Raw genomic sequence first — 25,162 nt, 5'->3', positions numbered from 1 at the left:
CCCAGCCATTCAACCAGAGCCACTCATGTCGTTTCACTCCTGCCGCCTGTCATTACGGCAGAGACACGCGTTGACGGTGCGCGTGCGAGAGTGCACGCCGACAACCGCACACCGATGAGCTGATAACCCTCACCCAAGAGGTGCTCAGACACCCACGCCTGCCATCGGAGGCTTTGTGATCGTTCACGTTAGCGAGCACCTGTGGCGGCCAACACGAGCCACAAGGGGGGGGAGGGTGGTGTGACCAGGGCTTATGCCCGTTTAACTCTGTCTCTCCCAGTACACATTTAAGGCTGAGTGGACCAAGGGGTCGACTGGCATTATTAGAGATTTTTGTAAGAGTTCATAACCGAAGTAAATAGGCAGAAGAAAAAATATGATAATTGATTTTTTACCATTTTATCTGGCAACAAAACTGACACCTTTTTTTAGAAGGAGTCAAGTTTGCATAGACCACAATACCTGCAGTCAGAGTTATGTTTTTTGTTTGCATTACGACTGCAGGTATTGTGGTCTATGCAAACATGACTCCTTGTAAAAAAGGTGTCAGTTTTGTTGCCAGATAAAAGGGTAAAAACACAATTATCATAAATAGGCACTGTTAAAGAGATTTGTGTTAGTCGTTTGCACGAAACATTTGGCCGGTTTTCAATAGGACGAGTCCCGAATAACACCTCAACATTATACCACGAGTTCGTTCATATTGGATCGTGTTTATAAGAGTCACAGTGCCCACCCCCTTCGTTACGGACAGGCAGACGGCAGAGCTAAAGCATAAATGCTTTCATGTTTAGTTGAAAGGCATTGGGAAAAATTAATATAATTAACATTATTTTAAATGTTACAAAACATTTCTGTGCATTTTTTCGTGGGAGGATATTTGGCCATAATTGTTTACGGGCCAGAGCAGAAATTAGTGCCACGTAAGGTAGCAAAACGTTAATGCTGCCGATGTATTTACACGGCTAATGAGAGTGACATCGCCTTGATGATCCCACTCGCTTGAAATGGTTATCACATAACTCACCGTTATTGGTCACATCCAGAAATTGGAACCGCGAAGGTTGTGCCAGCTCAAGTGAAATATCTGATAGGAGCTCGTGGACTGTAAACCACACCACGCTGGTCAGTGCGGGTTGGCGAAGGCGGCAAGCATAGTCGTGGGACCATCGTGTAGGGGATTCTGTCTGCACTGCCCATTGTTTTACAAAACGTATTCATCAAGATCACTTAGTTTCAGTCGAGATCTCCGTTAATGTTGGCCGCAGCTTCACTAACACGAGTGTGATAAAACGAATAAAAAATTACTTGCAATTAAAAGCAAATCCTTGCTAGGGGCCGCCGACCCATAGTTACTTTGAGGTCGGTTAAAATGTGTACCGCTTTATTGCAAGCCTTCAGTGTGGTTATCCAACGAATAGATTTGTTCACGCGATGGCAATGCGGAATTTCCACCGCTACGTTCCATCAGCGAAGACGCACACCGCACCAACGCTAGTTTTGCTGCGTATGGAGACAATGTAACTTGATGATCGGACGAAGGTGGAGATTAATAACACTCATCATTTGTTTTCGATCGAGCGCCCTGCGCGCCAGGGCATCTCAGAGCGCTTTACACGCGAACCCATAAAAATATCTCCGTTAATACAGAAATCATTTCGTCAGCAGAGCGGGAGCAAGCGGCGGGAATCCGGCGGTGTCAAACAGCAACGCCAATGATTGACACCATTGATGCTCAACATTTAGCGCCATGTGCGCGTGGCATTCCGCAGGGCTCGCCTTACGCGTTGGGCGCAAGCAATGAAAAAAAACAAAAAAAAACACGCACACACGCACGCACACAAAGATAAAGACAAAGATCCCCCGTATAGCCTTAACATACTGTAGGGGCAAGTGCTGTTAGCGAGCACCTATGAAGGCCGGCACGGCACACGAGGGGGTAGGTGGCCAACACCACGCCCGGCCGCCTTTGTCTCCCTAGCGGCGATGTTTACACATCGCACTAGGTACTCATTTTAGGCTGAGTCGACATAGGGGAGGCCCGGGACCGGTTCAGATAATCGTCACTGGTGTTGGCCGTGAGCGGGAATCGAACTCGGGTCGCCAGGTGCACAGCGCAGCGCGCTACACCACCGCTACACTATCGCACGCACACACACACGCACACACACACACACACGCACGCGCGCACTCACGCGCACACACGCACAGGCACACACACACGCACACACACACACGCACACACACACGCACACACACGCACAGGCACACACACACGCACACACACGCACACACACACACGCACAGGCACACACACGCACACACACACACGCACAGGCACACACACACGCACACACACACACACACGCGCGCACTCACGCGCACACGCGCACACGCGGCGGTGCGACAGCGCAAAGTAAAAAAAACCCATCAAGATATTAAAAGCTGATCTGGCTCTGGGAAGCGGAGAGGGACATCAGGGCCATTAGCAGGGGTCCGGTGTCGGGACAAATTTAGTCGGGGTGAGATCAGTGAGAAGACGATCGCATGAAGTCACAGTCCTGCTTCGGGTCTCTTTGTAAACATTCCTTTGCTGCCGTTGTGCGAAATCTGCTCTGGCCGGCGAGGCATGCGCCCACTAACTCAATTAAGCGTCTCATCGCGCACACACGGGTCACTGACCTATCCGCGTCGAGTTCGAGTGTTCTCCACTGCTATTCGCATGTGTGGGAGTCCAGGCGGATGAAGCCGGAGTCTTTGCCAGCACATACCGTGCAACATCCCGAAGCTGTTTTGGGAAAAAAAAAAAATTGGATCTGCCATAACCAGTCACGTGTATTGTTTATGCCCGTTCTCGAAGCGCACTTGAGATAGTTTTTTGTTTGTTTGTTTTGTTTCAATAAGTGAAAGGTAAAGGTACAGCCCTGCAATGACCAGTTCACGTGGGTGCAAGTGGAAGGGGTCCACTAGAAAGAGCTCAAGAGATGTGGGGGCCCCCCACACTTTAGCCCGGCATGCGCGCCATGGCGATCCACTTAACTGTTTTTCACCAATTTAAACTACTAGTTAAGATACAGGCAGTGGGAGGGATTTAATCGGCTTCTTTGTGTCGTACGGCTGATGTAGACGCAGAGCAACAACTACAATTTCACATTCAGGTGGTCAAGCACAGACAACCGCGTCAGGAGTAGCGGAGTTTATCGCTCCGATTTCTCCTTCGAATTTGTGGATCGGGGCATTGCGTCGTTATATGTTGTATGCTATGTTCTGGATGACCACAGTCGCACGTCTGCCATGGTTTGTACGGATGCGTTTTAGGGTGGACCATGAGCTTCCTGGAACATCAAAACCAGGGGTCTTTTAGGATTTAATGAACTTGCACCATTGTTTTCACTGCCACGTCGGGAGTTAAGAGTCGAACAGACAGCCTCTGGATTGCAAGTCCAGTGTGCTAACCATTACATCACGGCAACATGGTCATCCTTGATACCACTCACTGGGTTTTAATTCAGCCATAGGAGAAATAATAATATAAAAATTCGTATAAATGTAACTTTTCATTTTTCAAAATGGAATTATTCTCTACAGCCTACTGGTGTCGGTGGACCGATCAATGCTTTGTTTCAGGGGTGCCACGGTGGCGAGATGTTCACTACCTCACTTGGTATACAGGAGGTCGTGGGTTCGATCCTGACCCTGATTCCTGTAGTATATTTGGAGTTTGCATGTTCTTCCCGTGGTCGCATGGATTTTTCTCCGGGTCCTCTGGTATTTTCCTCGACATTTAGAAACATGCATTGAGTATTTGGCTGCTATAAATTTCCATGTGATAAGCCACTTCGTTAAGCAATCCTTTGTGGCCAAGGAAGCTTCTCTCTATATATATGAGTGGGCCTTACCTGGTAAAAATGTTTTTAATTCAGTGTTTAGTCTCATCCTTGCCACGGCTGTCTGCAGTCGGATGGGTTTAATCACGGACAGAACATGTTTCTCTTTTGGCGAGAAAGATACGAACGCCGCTGAGATGGAGTGGTGATATCAGCTTGCGTGCAGGTGCCAGACGCTTACGACGCAAGCCGTGAAGTAAGGCGACGGCGTGGGGAGTGCTTCATCCAGCAGTGGATTGATCATGGCTGGTGCTGTCGATGATGAGTTTGTCTCACACTCACTGAACCATAAAAACATGCATTTGAAAACCGATACAACTTGTTTTAATGCATACATTTTTCTCCACTTACACGTTTCCTTAATTTGCCGCATGAAATAAAAAGGCATTCGCTTGAACAGAAAAACAAAATAAAAATTGGAAACCTGGAAACTATTATTCATTTTAAAGAACGAATGTTTATTGTCAATAGAGTACATCGACGTGGCTGCAAAGCTGGAGCGTGACACTGCTCGCTATTCGAGGCTGCGAGCTCGTGTTTCACTTGTTGGCCGCTGTGTTCAACTCCAGCGCAGCGACTCTTGCTACCACCAGCTGCTCTCAGTGATGGATGCTGCACGAGCAGGAGATGACGAAACTATAAACCCTAGAAACAAAACGCGGCCAAAAGCTAAAAGTCCATACGCTGCAAATGGGAAGAGATGCAAGCGGTTTTGGAGCGGAGTGCGAAAGCTCGATCAATGTTAGCACCATCCCTAACCATAACTGACTATCTGACGAGTTGCTAATACTAGCCCTCCCTCTGATCATAATAATATCCTTACCGCTATCCAACCAGCCACCAGTACTAGTCCTACCCCTAACCTTTATCCTTACCGCTAAACTAAGCAACCAACCACGAGTACTAGCTCTGCTACGAACCCTAACCAACTAGCTAACCAGCCACCGGCACTAGCTCTATCCCTACGTCTAACCATAGCTTTACATCTGACTAGCCAATCAGTAACTAAAAACTATCCCACCCCAAACCCTAATCAACAGCACAGTATAGAGCTCTCCCTCTGGCCCTAACAATATCCTTACACCTAACCCGCTAGCCAACCTACCACTACTACGAGCCGCACTCCTAACCCCAACTGACTAGCCAAACGTCCACTAGTACCAGCCATCTCACTACCCTCAATCCCACCTTCAGCATACTATCGAAACAATTTTTCACGTTCTGCCCGCCGTTCAGTTTCAGTGTTGGCATCACGTGGTGGGCGAACTGCCGCCGTTTAAACGCGCACGAGGCGCGTGTGTGAGCGTGTGTGAGCGTGTGTGAGCGTGTGTGTGTGTGTGCGTTTGTGAGCGTGTGTGTGCGTGCGCACGCCGCTTTACGATCACTTGGCAAACGCGGCGGTGGCGCGCGGGCAACCGCGGAGCTCAGAAGGACGGGTTCCCGAACCCTGCCAGCTGCTGCCCCTCGTGGATTTCGCTCAAGAGCAGCTCGTCCTGCAGGTTGAGCTGCAATGCAAACGCACAGACAAGCGAGCGGGGCCCGACAGGTCAAAACGGACATCGTCCCCCGTACGGCGGTATTCCCGTTCACCAATGAAGAGGGCCAAATGATCCAACTCTTGGGGCCGGTGCGGGCGAAAAGTGAGACGCGGGCGAGTGCACAGCGTGCCGCGGCGTCACGGGACCCGCTGTCTCGTTAAGAGCGGGGGGGGGGGAAGGGGGAGTTCTCGCAGTAAAATCCGAGACCCACTGACATGAAGTCACTGTGGAAATAGCACGTGCCCAAAAAGGCTGACACGGAGCGGGCTATAATGGTGATTTGAGTTGGGGACGTGATGGCGTTGGGGCGTTGTGGGGGGGGGTGGGGTGAGAAAAAGGTTAAGGAGAGCAGGCTAAGCGCTTGGTGGTGGTGGCAGTGCTAACAGTTGTGGTGGTGGTCGCGGTGGCATTGGGTTAATCGCTGCCTGGCCCAGTGCGGATTATACGAGGGCGCTTGGGACACGCGATAGCCAACACATTGCGCTCGTCACTCACATGCTTCCGGGCTGCAAAGTCGGCAACGCGCACACCCCGTAAATCACACACGTGCTTGTGTTACTTTGGTTAATTAAAGACTCACCTCAAAGTGGAAAGTATACGTTCTAAATCGTCGAATGCACCGACACGGATTAACGCTCATGCAGAAAGAAAAGAAAATTGTAATGCTATGGCAAGGGCAAATTTGCAGGCATTTGCCTGGAAATCGGACTGCGCGTATAATCGGAGGGGCGATTGAGTTATCCCAGTGACTAGAAGAGGCAAAAGCACGTTACAACAAGCTCGTGGGCCTCGCCGGGTGTACATTACGCGCTCAATTCATGCCGCTCATCGATAACGAGGAAATGTGCACATACAAGTACGGGCCTTTTTATAATTCCACTGCTGGATGAAGGTCCTTCCCGCACCGCGCGAGCCACGGGAGTTGTTTGATCATTACCTCCCACGCTGGGCAGTGCAGATAGCGATAGCAGAGAGCACAGACACTGGGACAGAGTACAGCGCAACAATGGATTATGCTGCACTGCCCTCTGCTGAGACAGCAGCCCCCCAGCCCCCTACAACACCTGGATTATGCGTGGGTGTCACCCGTTCAAGCACTATGCAGGCTCCACAGCTGCTTAGTTTCTGACACCGAACCATGTGCGTTCTGGGTGATGTGATGATATGCAAACGGCAAACATTATTGACCAAATGAAGCTGGTTGGAGGATGCCCTGCAGAGATGGCACAAACCAGCTGAGAGCCTAATTGAGTCTCTTTATGAAGCGAAACCTGGGGGATAACACAGCGAGACATTACACACGCACACAGACAACACAGTGCAACAACTTTGCCACAGTAATCCATCAGCTTTGGTCCGGAGCTGGCTGTGACCTTGTTACGAACGTCCCCCATCGACGGCGCTTGCACGCGAATGGTTTGCGCGCGCACGCACACAGCCGATCTGGTGACCTCCGGCTCTACTCCCGTCAGCCGCTCAGTCAGGCTGTTAGAGCTCGCGCCAACAGCGACCGCATTCCGCGCACCGCTGTCGTTCCGCACCTATCCGGGGAAGCATTCTTCTCCTCTAGCGCCAGCCTCGACGCCAACGTAGGGCGTGCACGTGCCCTGTCCTGTCTGCCGCTGCCATCGCGGTGCTAAAGGAAACCGCCAGTGCCCGCCCTTTGACCTTTTGTATCTCATCGCCGAGGTGCGGACGTGCGCGCGGCCGAGCGGGGATTGTCGTGGCACGCGCGTCTCCCGTTCTAAGAGTGGATGGACGAGGGACGTTGAGGGTTTTGTCAGGGAATGTGGGGAAAAAAGACACGCAGCGCTTAGCGTGCGAGCTGTGGACTGAATTTCGATTTAAAGCTTTCGTGACTGCAGGGATTCATCTTCTTGGTTCTTTCGGTAAAGTCACGTAGAAGGGAAGTAATAAAATAATAAAAATAAAACATAATAAAATAATTCTCACGACGTTTCGGCCACAACGCAAGCAGCCGTCCTCAGGTGAAGACCAGGTCTGTCGGGGAGACAGCGTCTGAATTAAACAGCACCACGCTTGGAGCGTATATTTAAGCTGGGTTGGAAGGGGGGAAGGGCGCCATGACAAAAGAAGTAGTACTAATCACATACCTGCATTCCCATAAATATGCTAAATTCCTCTTGATATGCAAATTATTTTGTCAAGGCGTCCTTCCCCCCTTCCAACCCAGCTTAAATATACGCTCCAAGCATGGTGTTGTTTCATTCAGACGCTGTCTCCCCGACAGACCTGGTCTTCACCTGTGGACTGACTTCAGACAATTTTGGGGACGTGTGGATGTGCACGGTGTCCACAGTGATCTCCGAACCAAATCGAATAAGTGACGTTTGATGAGGTAGCCAGGAGGCTTAGAGGTCAGAGGTCAGAGCGCTGAGCAAGCACTGCTGAGATCCTGGGTTCAAATCCTGGAAAGCCGCCTGTCATTAAAGGACAGGGAGCATGGTACGTTTGGAATACCACTGGGAGCCATAAAGAGACAGAAATAGAAACACGTGGATCAGAGAAAATGTGCAATTAAGTGACGTTGTATTAATTCACCATTGGAACCTCATTTGCCAGTAGCAAAATATGATAATTGTTTTTTTTACCCTTTTATCTGGCAACAAAACTGACACCTTTTTTTACAAGGAGTCATGTTTGCATTCACCACAATACCTGCAGTCGGAATGCAAACAAAAAAAAACATAACTCTGATAATGTATGCACTGTCCTTGAAGTTGATTGGTCCACACCCGAGACAGCTTTTCTTAGAGCCTAGTCTCACATGGTGTTGGACCAGATGACGCCAAAAGGCGCACTTGTTGTATTAATTGTAGAGATAAGCGTACTTGGGCCAGGACCCATTGCAAGAAGTGACGAACACAGAAGTGGGAAGCCAAAGCAGGGAACTCGCCGAGAGGTCATCCAGTGCAGAGACGGAGTGATGACATCAGATCGCGTGCAGCGGCTCGATGGGCTCTTTGTGTTGCGAGACAATGGGATGGCGACGGCATGGGGAGTCCATCATCCAGCAGTGGATAGATGACAAATAATGATGAAGACGACGACTTCTGTGTCATCCACTGCCTTCCTCCCTCTGCCTCCCGAAACGCTTGCCTCTATACCTGCCTCTATGCCTACTTCTATGCCTGTCTTTGGGGCCGTTCATAAATGACGTCACGCGATTTTGGACGATTTTTGACCCCCCCCCCCCCTAGTCACACGGCGTCACAAAAAGTCAGCTCTGCCCCCCTCCCCCCAAAAAAAAATAAAACATGCTACAAAATTTTGATTTAAAGCTTTCGTGACTGCAGGGATTCATATTCTTGGTTCTTTCGGAGATTTGTATTATTGTATTAGTTCCCTTCTACGTGACTTTACCGAAAGAACCAACAATGTGCTACAAATCGCTTTAAACTATTGTCATTGTAGTGCGTATTTAATTAAGTAGAACGTATTGTCTATCTTTATTTAAAGTTGCGCATTTTGATGTGACGTCACATTTCTCAACTCCCCCCCCCTCGTCACACATCGTCGCAAATGTCTGAACTCCCCCTCCCCCACTAGGTGCATGACGTCATTTATGGACGGCCCGTTTATGCTTGTCTCAATAACCTACCTCGATGCCGAGTGCTATATCTTCATGCCTGTATGCTCGTGTTGAAAGTCTATCTCTAAGACTGCCGCTATGAATTTCGATTTAAAGCTTTCGTGACTGCAGGGATTCATCTTCTTGGTTCTTTCGGTAAAGTCACGTAGAAGGGAAGTAATAAAATAATAAAAAGAAAACATAATAATATATTATTAATTATAAAAATAAAACATAATAATATATTATTTTATCATGTTTTATTTTTATTATTTCATTACTTCCCTTCTACGTGACTTTACCGAAAGAACCAAGAAGATGACTGCCGCTATGCTCGTGTCTAAGTCTATCTCTAAGCCGGTTTCTACGCCTGCCTTGCCCACCTGCCCTCCTCTGCCCGTCTCCACGCAAGTGCCCGTGTGGTCGGCGCCTCGGACAGGCTTGCCGTGCCTGAAAGGGCTCTCTCCCCTGGCAGTGAGAAGGACAAACAGACACATTATGGCGTCCGTGGCGGGCGAATGGATTTCAGATGATGTAATTATACATAATTAAGCAGCATGGGCAGAATGCGTTTCCGGGGTGCCGTTGCCAAGCGGTCCAGGCATTTGGTGCGCAGGAGGCAAAGGGAGGAGGAGACGGAGGAGGGCGAGGGGTGGCGTGTGGTGTGCATGCGTGTGTCTGTGTGTGTGTGGGGGGAGCGGTGGTGGAGCGGTTAGCGCGCTGCGCTGTGAACCCGGCGACCTGAGTTCGATTCGCGCTCACGGCTAACACCGGTGAGGATTATCTGAACCGGTCCTGGGCCTCCCCTAGGTCGACTCAGCCTCAAATGAGTACCTAGTGCGGTGTGTAAACATCGCCACTGGGGAGACAAAGGCGGTCGGGCGTGGTGCTGGCTACCCACCCCCTCGTGTACCGTTCCGGCCTTCATAGGTACTACTCGCTAACAGTACTTGCTCCTACAGTCTGTTAAGGCTATCCGGGGGATCTTTGTCTTTGGGGGGAGGGAGGCGGTAATGTAGCGGTTAGCGCACGTCACTACGAATCCGGTGTCCCGAGTTCGATACTCGCTCACGGCCAACACCAGTAACGAATATCTGAACCGGTCCTGAGCCTCCCTTAGGTCGACTCAGCCTCAAATACGTACCTAGTGCGGTGTGTAAACATCGCCACTGGGGAGACAAATGCGGTGCGGCGTGGTTCTGGCCACCCACCCCCCCTTGTGTACTGTGCCGGCCTTCATAGTTGCTCGCTAACAGCACTTGCTCTAAAAGTCAGTAGTGGTTTCAGGCACGGCGGGAGGACACGGGAGCAGGAGGACGTGGAGTGGCGTGCGGTGCTTGCGTGTGTGTGGAGAGCCGGCGGGAGGACACGGGAGGACCCTCTAGATTTGAAGCTTTCGTGACTGCAAGGATTCATATTCTTAGGTTTTTTACGGTAAAGTCACGTAGGTAAAAAATCCAAATTAATAAAAGTAAAATAAAATAAAAAATTACGACGTTTCGGAGGCAACACAAGCTTCCGTCTTCAGGTGGAACCGTCACAGCACGCTTGCTGTAATCAAGTAAATGAGAGATTCCAAGGGATACTACCCCGTATATATATTTTTATTTTACTTTTATTAATTTCGATTTTTTTACCTACGTGACTTAACCTAAAAAACCTAAGAATATGGGAGGACCCTCATCTATCGTGGCGGGCGGGCAGGCGGGCGGGCGGGCGCGAGCGTGCAGCACAAAGGGGGGCGGCCGTGCCACGAGCAGGGTGGGTCACTGTGGGTCTCGGCCGATCGGTGGTCTCGGGGGACCGGTGGGGAGGGGCTGCTGCTGTCGGGTGAACAGCAGTTGCAGGACGGGTGGGGAGGATGACGGGAATGGAATTATATGGGGCCACCTTGAAGCGGAACGATCATCGCGTTCACCGTGATTATCTTCACCATGAGCAATTGCTGATCCAGTGCTGGATGAAGGCCTCCCCATGCCGACCACCCTTCACAGTTCTGCGACACCACAATCCATTTCGCTAATGTCCATGAACCGAGGCCATTGCTTCGTCTCCGCAGTGATCACCTCCTTGGGCGTGCGTTCTCTAGTCACTTTAAGATGTTTTCTTGTTCATCTTTTTGTTTGTTGCGGTTGCACCCGATTCAAGAGCCGAATGGCTAACAGGGCTATAAGTGAAAAAATAAATAAATAAACTCTCCTTTGTAATTTTTCGTCAGCAGTCTCGTCCATCGGTCCCAACAGCCTACATAGGCTACACACGGATGTCGTGACCTTTGCTCTCCACGTGTGGACATTTACTTTTCAAGTTCAAGTTTCTACGTCGATATGGCGAAGACTCGGGCTCCGAATGTAGAAAAACTCACTGGAGCAGTTACGTTCGTCTTATAAGACTTGATGTGCCGGTATGCAGAGCCGGGTCGGGGTCCCATCTGCTGGTGCATTTAGCTCATCAGCATACGTGAACCCATGGGACCCCATTCATGTGGTCAACCAATGCCCTTCACATATCCACATTGGTGCAGCCATCTCTGTGATTAAAGCTGTTTCCCTAACTTCACCCCAGCACTGCACTGAACAGACAACACTGCCCGCTTCCGCGCAGCACTCTTACCCTGCGATGGGCAAAGTAAAACGCGTCGAATAGGTAAATGGACGAATGCTCAATTTTCAAGCTAATGCAGGAGGAGGGGGGCCTGACTGACAGCTTTCAGTGTGGCCAGATTAGTGGACCCCGATTTAAAGGGCGCGGAGGCTGGGCGGCTTCAGGGGTGGCGGTCCCATCTCAAATGTCCAAAGTTAACCCATTCCCAGCACGAGCTGTGCGACAAGGGCCGCAATGCAGAAATGCAAACACAGGGACTGAGCGGAGGCCTTTGGGGGGGAAAAACACAGCACGCACTCTCATCCCCTCCGCTCAGCCAGGTGCCACGAGATCCCACGGTAATGTTCGCAAACAGCGGTACTTCACTCCACCGCTGAGGAACGATAAACATTCGCATCGTGCGAAGCCGCGAACAAATCTACAGAGTAACGCTCCTTTAGGAGCCAACCGTTTTGGAGCTCCCCAGAGGTACGGCCAATCAACGTCCACAGTGGAAGCAGCTGTTTTAAAAGGACGACTACGCGGTGGGTTTCATCAGGAGATCATCGTTGTTTGACTGAGGATTTTATTTTCTCTCCATCGAATGACCTCCACAGGTCAGTGTGGACGGCAGCTGTCTTCCCCACCCAGCATCCGACCAAGCCCCCCCACCCCATTCCATCTCCCAAACCCTCAACCGTCCACTGGGTTGTGGAAGGCAGTGGCAGAGGCACCGTGTCACAGGTGGGCGAGTCGACAAGGGAGCTCACCTTGACGGCGTACTTGTACGACTGCTCCGCCTCCAGCTGCCGCCCCGTCTTCGCGGACAGACAGATGGACGAACGGACGGACAGACACACGGAGAGGGAAAGACAGACAGCGGCGGTGGTGGCGGACAGGCAGTCGGTACGTGCGTGGGTGCGTGCATGCGCATTTTATTTTGGTAAAAAAAAAAGAGAAAGAAAAAAATTAAACACAGTAACAGAACATCAGTAAGCTCTTTTCCCACCAAAACAAAACACAACCCCGCGTTGTTTCGGTCTCTGTGAAGGTCCGGCCATAGAGTGTTTATTCAGCGAGCCAATACAAAAAGCGAGGAAAGGGAGGCGTGCGAGAGTAGTGGGATGGGGGGTAGGGGTAAAGGGGGGGGGGGAGAAAAAAGAAGGCCGCAAAAAAAAGAAAAGAAAAAGGAAGGGGCTTTTATTTTTGCCGTGCGGTCGGCGATGGGGTTGGGACTGGGGTCCTCCCTCATTGAGCCCTGACACAGTGGCGGTGACATGGTTGTAGGGCTGCCGTGGTAATGCTTTGGCAGCTGCTGACAGAGCCAGAATGGACAGACGCACCCGCGGTGTAAATGACTCCCACCCTAAACAGCTCTTTAAAAAAACTAAAAGGAGAGGCCTTCCCAACGCTCAGCACCCCCCCCCCCCAACTTTCTCCCCCTACCCCCCAGATTTCTAGCCTCTATCCCAAACCAGCGCTGTGCGTCTCGTTCACCCCACCCCCTCCTCCTCCATCCCCCACGTCTTCCCGTCTCCCCGTCTCGTCATCCCTCCTCCAGCTAGCCCCCTCGCTAGCGTCGCCCACAGCTGTACGTGAGTAGCACCCACCCCTCCCACCCCCCTCCATAGGTGAACAGCACAAAGGGCGCGATTCAGCTGGACGGCTCATTCAACGTTTTGCCTCTCGCTTGTTAATTGGTGCCAATTAGATTTGGTGAACAACCTAATTACAATTATGGGGTGCGACGGTGAGTTCGTTTAGAGAGGGTGGCGATGCAATCTCGTGTTTGGGATGTTTTGGTATTTGTCTTTGAAAAAATATTTACGTTTGTGTTTTAATAATTTGAATTATGTCAGCAAGATATAAACAAGCCGGGGCTTTATTAGTGCAAGGCTAATGTGCAGCACTTGTGTTTATATACTCGCTAAGTGAGAGTGCATGTTTAATAAACGCACACAACCTTTTTATTGCTTATCCTTTGTTGACATCTGTACACACTGCATTAGGCTTAATTTGCTGTTAATTTAAACTAATAAACTAATATAAATTGATCTGCAATGCTTGTTAGCATCTGAATGGCATAATATAAACAGTAAAGGAAAATAAACTCCACATGCTATTCATAACAAAAAATTAAGATACATCCAGTTGTAGGATTAAAAAATCAAATCCTGGCCAGGTTCAATTCAACTCCATTATCAATCATCATCCCTTTGTGGTTGGAAAAATGAGAACCACCTGTTCAGACTGCACCTCATCGTGTAAAGTCAACAGTCATTATAATATTAGGATAAGACGAGCCTTGCCATAGTAATATGGAATCTCCACCTCTGGTCCAAGGATGGCCACAAAATGAAAACAACAAATATTTTAAATATACTTTAAGGCCAAAGTCACACAAGGAGCTTTGAGCTTTCGTTCGAACAATGTATCTGATTTGTGAAATGTGTGCATTAGAAACGGTGTATAATTATTATTAGTGCACTAGCGATGTCACTGCCGTATAACCACTGAATCTCTTCATGCAATGGCACTGCAGGGACATGCGATTCAGCTGGACGGCTCATGAAAGTCACATAAAAGTCACGTGAAAGTCACTCAATTTTCATTCACGAAGCTTCATGCTCACGTTGGCAAGTCTGAGACACGCAGCCTGGGTGCGTGGCTGTAAGGCAGAACTATTTGTAGTTTTGGGTTGTGCCTGCCTTCAACACAAGAATAGGACACCTTTTTCTTGCTCATAGTCCTTCTACCCAGACAGAGATAGATCGCGTGTCGGTACATAGCTGTTGTGGTTCCAATGTCTTGATGTGGCCAATTACAGTGAATTATGTGATAACGACTTAAAATGAATGGCCGTATACATACATTGGAACTACTAAAGCTCTGCTATCTGAATTGGCACCGAAATATCTGCTCTGGACCATGGACTATGAGGACCAAATAGGACTTTCAAAAACGTTTGGCGGGTCACACTTTAAAACACGCTTCGGTCATTTTCGAAGCGCGCGTTCAAACGCTGTACCCCTTTGCCCGATCGCTCGTGCTTTGTAAATGGCCTCTTGTTCAATAAAAAAAACAATTATATTCGAAACGGTATTTTTTCAAAGCTCGGAAATATTCCTCTCCAGTACCCCAACGAGTGCAGGCTATGATGCTCGCCGCGTCGGCAGCATGTAATTTGCGTGCTGTTTTTTGAAGTGGCAGGCACCATGTGGCCACGATGCCGTACGAAATAGAGTCGCGTCTTGCCTGCCGGCCCGAAACGTTCCGTACCCCACCCCCACCCCCTCCCCTCCCCGCCACCCCTTTGCTTTTAGGCAGCGAGCGTTTCGGCAACGGGGCGCGGCGATGGCATTGAAAAGCGTCGCGGTGAACGCCGGGCGCGTCGCTTTATTCTCATTAATCTGGCTCTGAGAAGTGGGCCTGGCGACAACGTGTGAGCCGGGCCTGCCCTCGGGCGCGGGGAGTTGGGAGGGCGGTGGGGGAGGGAGTCAGGGCAACCCGTGGGGTCCTAGCGGTGGGGTTACGGGGAGGGGGCAGGCGGTGGAGAAGAGATGTGCTCGGCACACAATGGCCAACTACCATCTGAGAAAGAGAGAGAAAAAAAATCCTTGGCCGAATACACATTATACTAGAGAAAGGTAAAGGTGTAGCCCTGCAATTACTTGCTCACATCACTGCTGGCGGAAGGGCCTTAACTAAAGGAAGCTCAAGAAAGTGCTTCGAAAGGGTACTTGGCCTACTCTCCCACTTCAGAATTAATCAATTAATCCTCAGATCTCAGGAACCAAGAAGGACTGATCCTAGATATTTGAATGGGAGATTGTCTGGGGACAATAAGTGTTGCAGGCTTGGGCTGCGAGGTGGCCAGGTGATGGCAGTACAGTAATGCACTTTTTGAATGTATTCGTGTGGAGATTTGAGGGTAACCCTCTTATCGTATGCATGATGGGTTTTCTCTGGGTAGTCCAATTTCCTTCCTCAAACTCTCATTAATGGTTTTGGCCAAACATCCCAATGCAGCAAGGGGCTCATGAAAACGAGTCTCTAGATTCGTTGTGGGGTTTTTTCCGAGACAATGGCATTACTATTATAGTCGGAGACAATTTTATAATTGGAGATTTGAGCCATGACTCAACCCCAGAACACCACAGGAGACATCACGCGGACTTTGAAATGCCCGTGTCAGATCAGAAGGTGGTCTTCAGTGATAACAGCGCCCGGCAGCATATCCCGGGCAGGCTAGAGCAATCAGACCATCAACCCCGTGCAAATTGGCTCACTGGCGAGTGAGCTAACTGCTGGGCTCCTGCAAATTCTTCACCCCCGTACCATCATCACCAGCACTCCCGCAGCCTAGAGCCCTCGTTTATTCATTCATCCCCCAAATAAACCCCATGGTGCCGAGGCCTCCAGAGCCAGCGAGCGGTAGGGCAGGGGCCAGCGCTCGGTGAGAAAGCGACGGCCGTGCAGCGCACGGGGAGGGGCGCACGGGGACCCCCGACCACGCTGTTGACAGACGCCCGAGGAAGCGGCCTAATCCCATTTGACGGAGGCGGGAAAACGCGGAGCAGGACCACCACCGCCGCTGATCGCGGGAGAGGAGGAAGCTACCTGTCCTCCCGCCTCACTCACCTCCCGTTATCGTCGTCGTTGCGGTGCACACGTGCACATTTTTTACAGATGGTCGTTTGTGTCGATGCACAAGATGCACTTGGGAGTATAATGAAAACAAATGTTGACGAGAGTGAGGGAGGGAGAAATAGCTAAATGTTTGGCTGTGTAGGCAGACATGCAGGCAGATAGATGGACTGGCAAGTAGACAGACAGAAAGACATATGGGCAAAGAGAAAGCCGAATTGACAGGAAAACAAAACAATTCCCCTCTCAAAATGGGTCTTCAGACTCAGCAAGGCTCTCTTTAGAAATCAAAGCAAATGTTTTATATCTATAGAAAGATTCATGTAGAGAGGCACAGAGACTAAAGCCAACAAAGGCTGATAAAGATTGAGGGAAGCGACCGACAGATGACCGGAGATCATCGGGGCAATTAGAGGCATCGCACGGGGAGATCGTAAAATGCAGGGCGAGTGACCGGCACAGCGGAGAGCGGGGCGGCTCACAACGGAGGTTTTGGTCGCGTGCACAGTGGCGTCATGGGGGCGCCTGGGGTTGAATCTTGGCAGCGTCAGGGTCCAATCCCACCCCAGGGCCATTTAATGAGGCCAATTAGGCACCATCAATCTGACAAGTCCACGCCATACTGCGTTTACTTCTCGAGCCAACTCGAGTCTGCGGCTCCGAGGTTTAAGAAAAAAAATTGAATGCATTTCATAAGTTGAATTAACTTTAGTACAATAAAGCATGGTCAAATAACCTCCCCTCCCCCACCGCGACCCGCATGGCATAGTTTACTGAAAGAGCCACAGAAGTAGGAGCTCACCTGTAGACACACGAGCGCCAGGTAGGCCCACACCTCCGCATTGCTGTTGTTGAGGAAGTTGGCCTCAGCCAGGGCGTCCTCCGCCTCGGTCAGTTCTCCCAGCTGCCAGCGGCACACGAGGGGGAACCACCAAGTCAAATTTCCCGGCACAACGTAAAGGGCATGGGAATTATAATGTCCCTTTTCTGTTGGTACATCTGAGCTGCGCTGGAGCAGGACCGTCAGTACAGGTTATTTTTTCAATCATACTGGGGAAACTCTGGCCTCACAAGACATATGAATCGGGCTCGGGGGAAAAGTAGGGTCAGGGAGAAATCATTTTCATTTTATGCTCATTAATTGTGCGTAACGTTGGTGGCATCGATTGGGTTTTGCGGCAGAAAAACAACAAGCTGCCGATTCCTGAACCGCATCAGCTGGCCCGGCATGGCTCCGTCACGGTTCAGTTGGACATTGGAAAAGGGATAGCAGTGGTATAAAACTAAAAACGAAACTATTTTTTATTTCACCAGGTAAGGCCCACTGAGCTGTATAGCTCTTTTTCAGAAGCGACCTGGCCACAAATGATAGCTCAACAGTGGCTTATCGTTTAGCCAAATACTCTAAACGCACGTTGATTCTAAATGTGCAGAAGAAAACCAGAGGACCCGGAGAAAAATTCATGCAACCGCAGGGAGAACGGGCAAACTCCAAATATGCAGGTGTCAGGGTCGGGATCAAACCCACGACCTCCTGCATACCAGGCAAGCTTGTTAGCATCTTGTCACCGTGGCGTTCAATAATTGCCGAAGACAGAGCCCTGTGGCATAGAAGAGTCGATCTCGCGGTCTGTGATCGGATCGAGGCAGGAAGGAAGGACGGGTTATTGCAGCGTATATCAGATTAATGTAAAGAGTTGCCAAGAAGCGTAAAAGTTGTGGCTGACCCTGTAGCAGGAGATGGCGACACCCAGCCAAGACAAGCAGGACGGAGACAGCTTGCAGGCACGGAGATACGCTTCTTTGGCCTCCTCAAACTGTGAAACAAACAATACCGACAAAGTGAGTCACCCAGGCCTCGCACATGTACATCTGCAGCCCTTTTTTCAGTCCACTGCTGGATAAGGCCCTCGTCACGCCGTGTGAGTCGTGGGATTTGTTTTAACCATACTCCATCCTGCCGGTCAATGTGGGTTGGTGAAGGCAGGGAGTGTAGCTGTGTTCGCATACTACAGTAGAACAATGGATTTGTACAAAGCTTCTCATATACCCCCCCCCCCCAACCAAAACGTAGAGACTATAAATGGTAATATATCGGTAGAATATTAGGAAAATATCGTAAATTAGCATTTCATAATTTTGTACCTAATATTTGTGTAAGCACGCTACATTATATTAATCATGAAGAAATCCACAGGCAAGGGTGCGTTTAAATGCGAATGCCAAACATTCAACCAGGCCCTCCAGACCAATGTATTTAGCAGCATTGTTTGTATTTCTAAATTTGAAGCTTTCGTGACTGCAAGGATTCATACTCTTTGGTTTTTTCGGTAAAGTCACGTAGGTAAAAAATAAATAACTCACTTGATACAGTAAATCTGTGACGGTCCCACCTGATGACGGAGACTTGTGTTGCCTCCGAAACGTTGTGATTTATTATTTTATTTGTATTATTATTTCTATAAAGCAGTATTTATTATTTATTTATTTATTACCTACGCGACTTTACCGAAAAAACCTAAGAGTACAGAATTGTTTAGTCAGATAGAGACGGTCATAAGTTACAACCTCGTGATGGACAAACCCTGGATACTTCAGTTTGACGAAATAATGCTACTTTATAACTCATAATAGACCAAGACAGTGCATAATCATTTTATATTGTATTATACCTAACTCAGTACACGTCATGCACTATTTATAATATTTATAGAGCTTCACTGCTTTACTCAACACTTTTTTCAAACAAGAGTTGTTTTTAGCAAGGTCAAGGGTATATCAATAAGTTAGCAGCATTTTGAAATAAACCAAACATTTCTAATTGGTCGCTGCTCATAAAAACCACTCTGCATTAAATGCATAAACACAGCGGTTACTTAGTCGAGGTGGCAACACTAATTCAGTAGCAAGTGGGGGCAGCTACGGGCGGCAGTGCGCGCATCTTCGCAGGACCATAAAACCCCAAGCCATCATTAACAACCGTACATCCATAGGCATGCAAGCGACGTGCGACCGGGTGACCCGGCTCTTCCGCAGCCCGGTTACGGTTACCACGTCGCCAGCGCGCCCGGGGTCGGCTTGCCGAGGCCACGGGATGGGGGGGGAGCGGTGGAGATGGCTGCGGGACATCGGGACCGGCGTGCGATCACCCTGATCACCCCTCTCGGTTTCGAGTGACATCACATGCCTGGCCGCCGGGCAAGCGCGCTATTTCTGGGGTGATGGCCTCATCGGGGGATACGCTTTCCTAGCCTTCTAAAGGCAGTCGTATCCACGGATATATAAAACCCGGCTAAACATTCGCGGGAATGTTAACGACGGACGCCCCGCGGTAAACAGTTTTGCGATTCAAAAATCAGATGTTCGTGCCGCCGTGATAAGTGGGGGTGCAGGCTCAGGCTTAATCTCGTCATACTGCCGCGGCGGGTTGAATGGGACAATGTCGCTTCGGTCACCTTGCCACGGGAGTTGTGCAAAAATGGGGGTAAAAAAAAAATCCACATTAAGTCGCCATCCGCGGAGATGACAACGGCGGCGTCAATGCGAAAGCACGCGCGGATTTATACGTTAATGTAAGGAATGTTTTTATACAGCGCCAAGGGAAGGGTTGTAATCTACGTTGCATGACAAAGGGGGGAACTGTGCGTTGGTCGCATTGCCCGCGAGGTGCCCCACGCTTTACACGCGCCGTCCTAAAGGGGGGCTCACTCTCAGAACGAGCTAATCACCTCTGAGTGGACTCACTTTGCACCGTGCTCCAATTAAAATCAAACACATTCTGTGAATGATGAAATAACTCATCACAATAGAAAAATAAGTGCAGGCTGGAATGGCCACACTACCAACTCTTATGAACTGGTGGTCTACACAATAATTCAGCCGTACTTTCAGCGACATTAAGTCAGTGGTTTAGACAAGGCTGACAGCATTATACATGCAATGTGGTGGTCACATGACACTCACACAATGCATAATGGGAGTCATGCCTTCTTATTCTTTGTGAGCAGCGTGCCTTTGCTTGTTATTATTTCCATATTCTGCTTTGTTAGCAAGGAGAGGCAAAGGAGCAAGCCAGCAGCAAAGGGCAGTGGGCGGAACGATAATGGGTGGGTGAGCTGTGCCCCATCACCAGGGGTGCTACGGTGGCAAGATATTTACTACCTCGCCTGGTGTACAAGAGGTTGTGGGTTCGATCCCAACCTTGACGCCTGTTCTCTCCGTGGTTGCGTGGATTTTTCTTCGGGTCCTCCGAGTTTTCCCTCCACATTTCGAACGCGTGTTTAGAATATTTGGCTGCGATAAATTCCCACATGATGACAAGCCACTTCTTTGAGCTATCATTGTGATAGCCAGGTCGCTTCGAAAAAATATCTATTTCGCTCAGTGGGCCTTTCCTGGTGAAATAAAAAAATGTTAGTTAGTTAAGTACCTGTGTGTCTCGCGTGTAGATGGAGGCCAGGCGCATGAGCACGGCGCGCGTGTCCGACGCGTCGCTCGTAAAGCTCAGCGTGCGCTGGTAATGATCCTTGGCCTCGCCCACTCGCCCCGTCAACAAGCACACGTGACCCAGTTGGGCCCAGCCGTCAGGGTCCTGTGGAGGGACCACAGCGTGAGTTGGTCAGAGGGGTTGAGAGAGAGGGGTGCGGGGAAAGAGACAATGGCCACTCACGGCGATGTCACGCAAGTTTAAAAGTTCCTCGGGCGCTTTCCCTCCCTCGGCTGCCACTCTGTTGTTAGTCTCGACCAATGGGCATCATCATCCATTCTTCTCGCGACGTGTCCTGCCCAAACTCACTTACTTTTATGAACATTCACTAAGTGTCTGATTTGTATTTGTTCAGTGATTTACGTTTTTCCTGTCCGTGTCTCTCAATCCCCAGCATGCTTTTCTCTATGCTTCTTTATACACATGAGCTTTTGTTTCCCCTTTCTGCATCTCAGATGATCCCAATTGGCCTCAAATGGCTTTTTGTGTTCAGTTTGCTGTCCTTCGCCGCACCTCCGATGAGCACGGTTGGCTACGTACGGTGCGAAAGAAGTTCAGCAACATACACCAACATACGACAGATTCCGACAGCTGCGATGAGAGAACTTAAACAGCCAAACCCAGCGTCGGAGCTAAACGGGACGTGTTTCAACATCACCTGGTGGTCTAACCGCACGGCGTCACGAAGCGCCACCTCTGCCTCCTTCACCTCCCCGCGCAGCATGAGCAGTCGCGCCAGCGCCGTACAGTAGCGTCCGCTCTCCCGCCCGCCGGCACTCACCAGTTCCAGCGCCAAGGCACGCTCCGCGAGCTGGAACAGAATCAGAATATTTATTTATACTGGAGGAATCCGATGAGCTGTGAAGCTTTCTCACAGAAGTCCAGTCGGGGCACGGGATCAGAACGTTACAACAACAAACAAAACAAAAATACGATAGGAGTGCACGGTATAGGAAAGGTAAACACATCACTTAAAAAAATATACAAATATAAATAAACTATTTTATCTTACCAGGTAAAGCCCACTGAGCTATTAGCTTCTTTTCAGAAGCGACCTAGCCACAAATGATAGCTGAGCGAAGTTGCTTATCACGTGGAAATTTATAGCAGCAAAATAATCTAAACGCATGTTTCTAAATGCGTTTAGATTGTTTAACGGTAAGAAGAGCACAATAATGACAACGCAAAAGGTGACTTATCAATATGAGATGAACGTGAGAGTTTTATTCGAAGAAATCATGATGGCATTTATAAACGGAATCACCCTGTAAATAGCAAAATAGTTATAGTTGAAAACAGTGGACGCAATTCCAACTCACTTGCCGCTTTTGTGATTGCCGACAGTACTGGGAATTTTCAGTTGCGGTGTGAATGAGTGCATTGCAGAAGGCACACGACTTTGCGTGGTGTGAAATAGCGTGGAAACCTTCCAGCTTGTAATACAAAAAAACAATTAACAGCAGCAATTGCCCGGAATGTTGGTGAAATGTTCCCGCACCTTCGATTAGTTCAGTTGGCTACGTACGGTGAGAAAGAAGTTAAACTTACATACAGCAAAACGGAAGAATGTGATCGTAGGATTCTTCCCATCCACCATGCCTTGCATGCCACGTGTCATCACCATAATAAATACAATTCGATTGACAGGCTCCTGTCAATCCACTCATGGATGAGGGCCTCCCCAAGTTGGTCAGTGCTGGTTGGTGAAGCGGGAGGACAGGAGAGGGGGGTGTGGGGGAAGAGACCCAGGACTGGTTCGGATATCATAAGCATTGATTTTTGCTATCCAAAGCTTGGAATTAAACTGAGGTAGCAAGGTTGATACCTCAGTGGGTTAATGACTGCATTAACCACTACACCACTGCTCCCCTTCATCATCACACTGGGTGTATAATACACATGCTTTATTGTTCTGATACGTTTTTCATCATTTATAGAGAGTCACAGATGTGTCTAGAATGGTGACAAAAACATTTCTTCTTTAGGAACATTGGTTGCTTTTCAGTATTAAGTTAAGTTTTCCAAAAATGATCCTACTGCCTCTTTATATAATTATTCGTAGGTAAATATTACCATATTCATTTTAGGCAATTCACTTAAAAAACTAAAACGACTATAATTATGAATGATTATATTATGACACTGATTACAATCATCATGTTATTAATGATGAGGATGATAATGATGATGTCGATGACGATGACAACTATGATGGTGACCACAATAATGATTGACAGCGATGATGATTTCGATTTAAAGCTTTCGTGACTGCAGGGATTCATCTTCTTGGTTCTTTCGGTAAAGTCACGTAGAATGGAAATAATAAAATAAAGAAAACATTACATTATATTATTTTATTATGTTTTATTTATTATTATTTTATTATTTCCATTCTACGTGACTTTACCGAAAGAACCAAGAAAAAAAAAAGCGATGATGATATTAAAGATGACAATAACGATGGCTGTAACATTAATGATGCTGAAAATGGTAACCTGGATAGCGCCAGCATCCAGGAGAAAGCAAGCTGCCTCCATAAAAATGGAGCTGGTAGAAGCCGCTGCTGGGGTGGAAGCAGAAGCCGTAGGTTTCGGAGCTCCCGCTCCTATCTCCCGCACCACTGCCACCTCTGCCAGCTCCTGCTCGCTGCCACACGTGGTCGGAGCAGCGTGTGTGGCGCTCGACTCTCGACCGGGAGGCATGCCCACGCTGCCCTCTGCTGGACGAGAGTCAGTTTTTAGAGGGCCTGTCACGGTCATTCAATTACTCAACCTGTCTACAGCGACGTCCTCCTGCAATAGACTCTTTACTTATCTTCGTCCCGAGAACTCCCACCGCTTGTGAGGACTCATTAATATAGTATAGCCAATATTGTTGCCTTGTGCATCAGGGGCTTCATGTGGACAAGCCCTTCCTGTCACCACGCAGAATGTCACCTTCATAAGGATTGTGAAAGTTACACGAATCAACCAACAGTGAATTGCTCCTGCGATGCAAGCTCCCCTCGAGTAAAACATCGTTGGAACTGATAATTGTTTTTTTTTACCCTTTTATCTGGCAACAAAACTGACATCTTTTTTTACAAGGAGTCATGTTTGCATAGACCACAATACCTGCAGTCGTAATGCAAACAAAAAACATATCTCTGATAATGTATGCACTGTCCTTGAAGTTGATTGGTCCACACCCGAGACAGCTTTCCTTAGAGCCTAGTCTCATATGGTGTTGGACCAGATGACGCCAAAAGGCGCGTTGAAACTGCGGAGGGAAACGCAAGCAATCGGTGCCATCGGAATAGGGGGGTGGAATAGAGGGGGCGGCTCAAGGCCAGGCTGCTCGGCACCTGCGGCGATGACCGGCGTGTTTCCATCGGTTGCGCTGGCCCCGCCGTTGGCTTTGTCATCGTTGAAGTCGTCTCGCCCCGCGTTTGTGCCACCGGCTGCGGTGGCCGCGGTGGTGGCTTCTTCGTCGGCTGCGCCTCCAACGCCGGTCAGCTTGGTGTTGCCGGGGTCGAGCGACGGGGTCCGTGTGAGGAGGCTGGTGGCAGAGCTGTGCCCTCGCAACGGCTCCATCGGCCCCTGCGGCTCCTCCTCTGTGCCTCGGGAACATTGTTCGAGTTCATTTTTGGTTATTAAACAAGTGACGTGACGTGGCTGCGTACAGCCACATTTTAAATGAAGTTCCTTCATTGTCTGAAGAGTCAGACCATGTCGAACTGGAGACATAATTGAGAGAAATTAATTGGGAAATGGTTGGCGTCAGGGAGGTGAGAAGAAGTAGTGTGAACTCCATACTTCAGAAAAGTGGTAACATTTTCAATCACAGAGGAGGAGTTGCCAGTAATTATGAGAGTGTGATTCTTCGTATCTCCAGAAATCAAACCTTCAGCTAAGATTGGAAAATTGCATCAGATAGAGTTGCCCAGCTAACATTGACATTCTGAAACGACTACAACAGGACAATTTAAGTTTGAGCTCCTTCATTCACACAACGGTCATTCATCGAAAATGTTTTTATTGAAAACTAAAAAGTGTGTACCATTATTTGTCACTCGTGTTAGGCCGTAGCTGCAAACATTTCTCAGTGCCATCAATGTAAAATTGAGAATGTCTCACGTGGGACATTGACAGAGGTGCCCTCGAGCAGTGCAGTTTCGTCAGCTGGATGCCGGCTTGACTCCTGCACATGCGGCGTCTCTCCTCTTCCTCCCATCCTCACCATCATCACAGATGCAGAACTCTGCCGCTGAGCCTCCAAGAATGCCTTGTCCGCACGGATGTCATTTCCTTGTCCCTCGTAAAACAGCCCTGTTGTTGAAAGTAACGTAAACATGAGGTGGCCGGGTAAATCAGGAAGCTCATATCATGTCAGAGCGCTGAGAAGGCAATGCTGAGATCTTGGGTTATAATTTTTAGTTTTAGCAGTGAGT

At 49.0% G+C, this 25,162-nt stretch overlaps 1 protein-coding gene across 4 annotated transcripts in view; it reads right to left on the bottom strand.

Moving 5' to 3' along the window:
• Nucleotides 1–4,188: 4,188 nt before the first annotated feature.
• The window catches only part of CFAP70 (cilia and flagella associated protein 70), a 38,385-nt gene continuing 17,411 nt past the window's right edge, over nt 4,189–25,162 (bottom strand). For 3 of the 4 annotated variants that reach the window (XM_078606248.1, XM_078606247.1, XM_078606245.1), the window contains 9 exons: nt 24,849–25,040; nt 24,077–24,325; nt 23,229–23,452; nt 21,392–21,544; nt 20,677–20,838; nt 17,975–18,064; nt 17,050–17,151; nt 12,371–12,418; nt 4,189–5,392 (listed from right to left, as the gene is read on the bottom strand). In XM_078606248.1, coding sequence (XP_078462374.1) covers nt 5,312–5,392; nt 12,371–12,418; nt 17,050–17,151; nt 17,975–18,064; nt 20,677–20,838; nt 21,392–21,544; nt 23,229–23,452; nt 24,077–24,325; nt 24,849–25,040 — 1,301 coding nt within the window. In that variant the 3' untranslated portion in view covers nt 4,189–5,311. The remainder of the gene's footprint in view (nt 5,393–12,370; nt 12,419–17,049; nt 17,152–17,974; nt 18,065–20,676; nt 20,839–21,391; nt 21,545–23,228; nt 23,453–24,076; nt 24,326–24,848; nt 25,041–25,162) is intronic. The other variant, XM_078606246.1, reaches the window with a different exon arrangement.

Source organism: Lampetra planeri, chromosome 25 (genome assembly GCF_965212315.1).
Source record: "Lampetra planeri chromosome 25, kcLamPlan1.2.h2, whole genome shotgun sequence".
Taxonomy (NCBI): Eukaryota; Metazoa; Chordata; class Hyperoartia; order Petromyzontiformes; family Petromyzontidae; genus Lampetra; species Lampetra planeri.
Note: the sequence above shows the minus strand (reverse complement) of the source record. Positions and strands in the feature narration are given on the sequence as shown.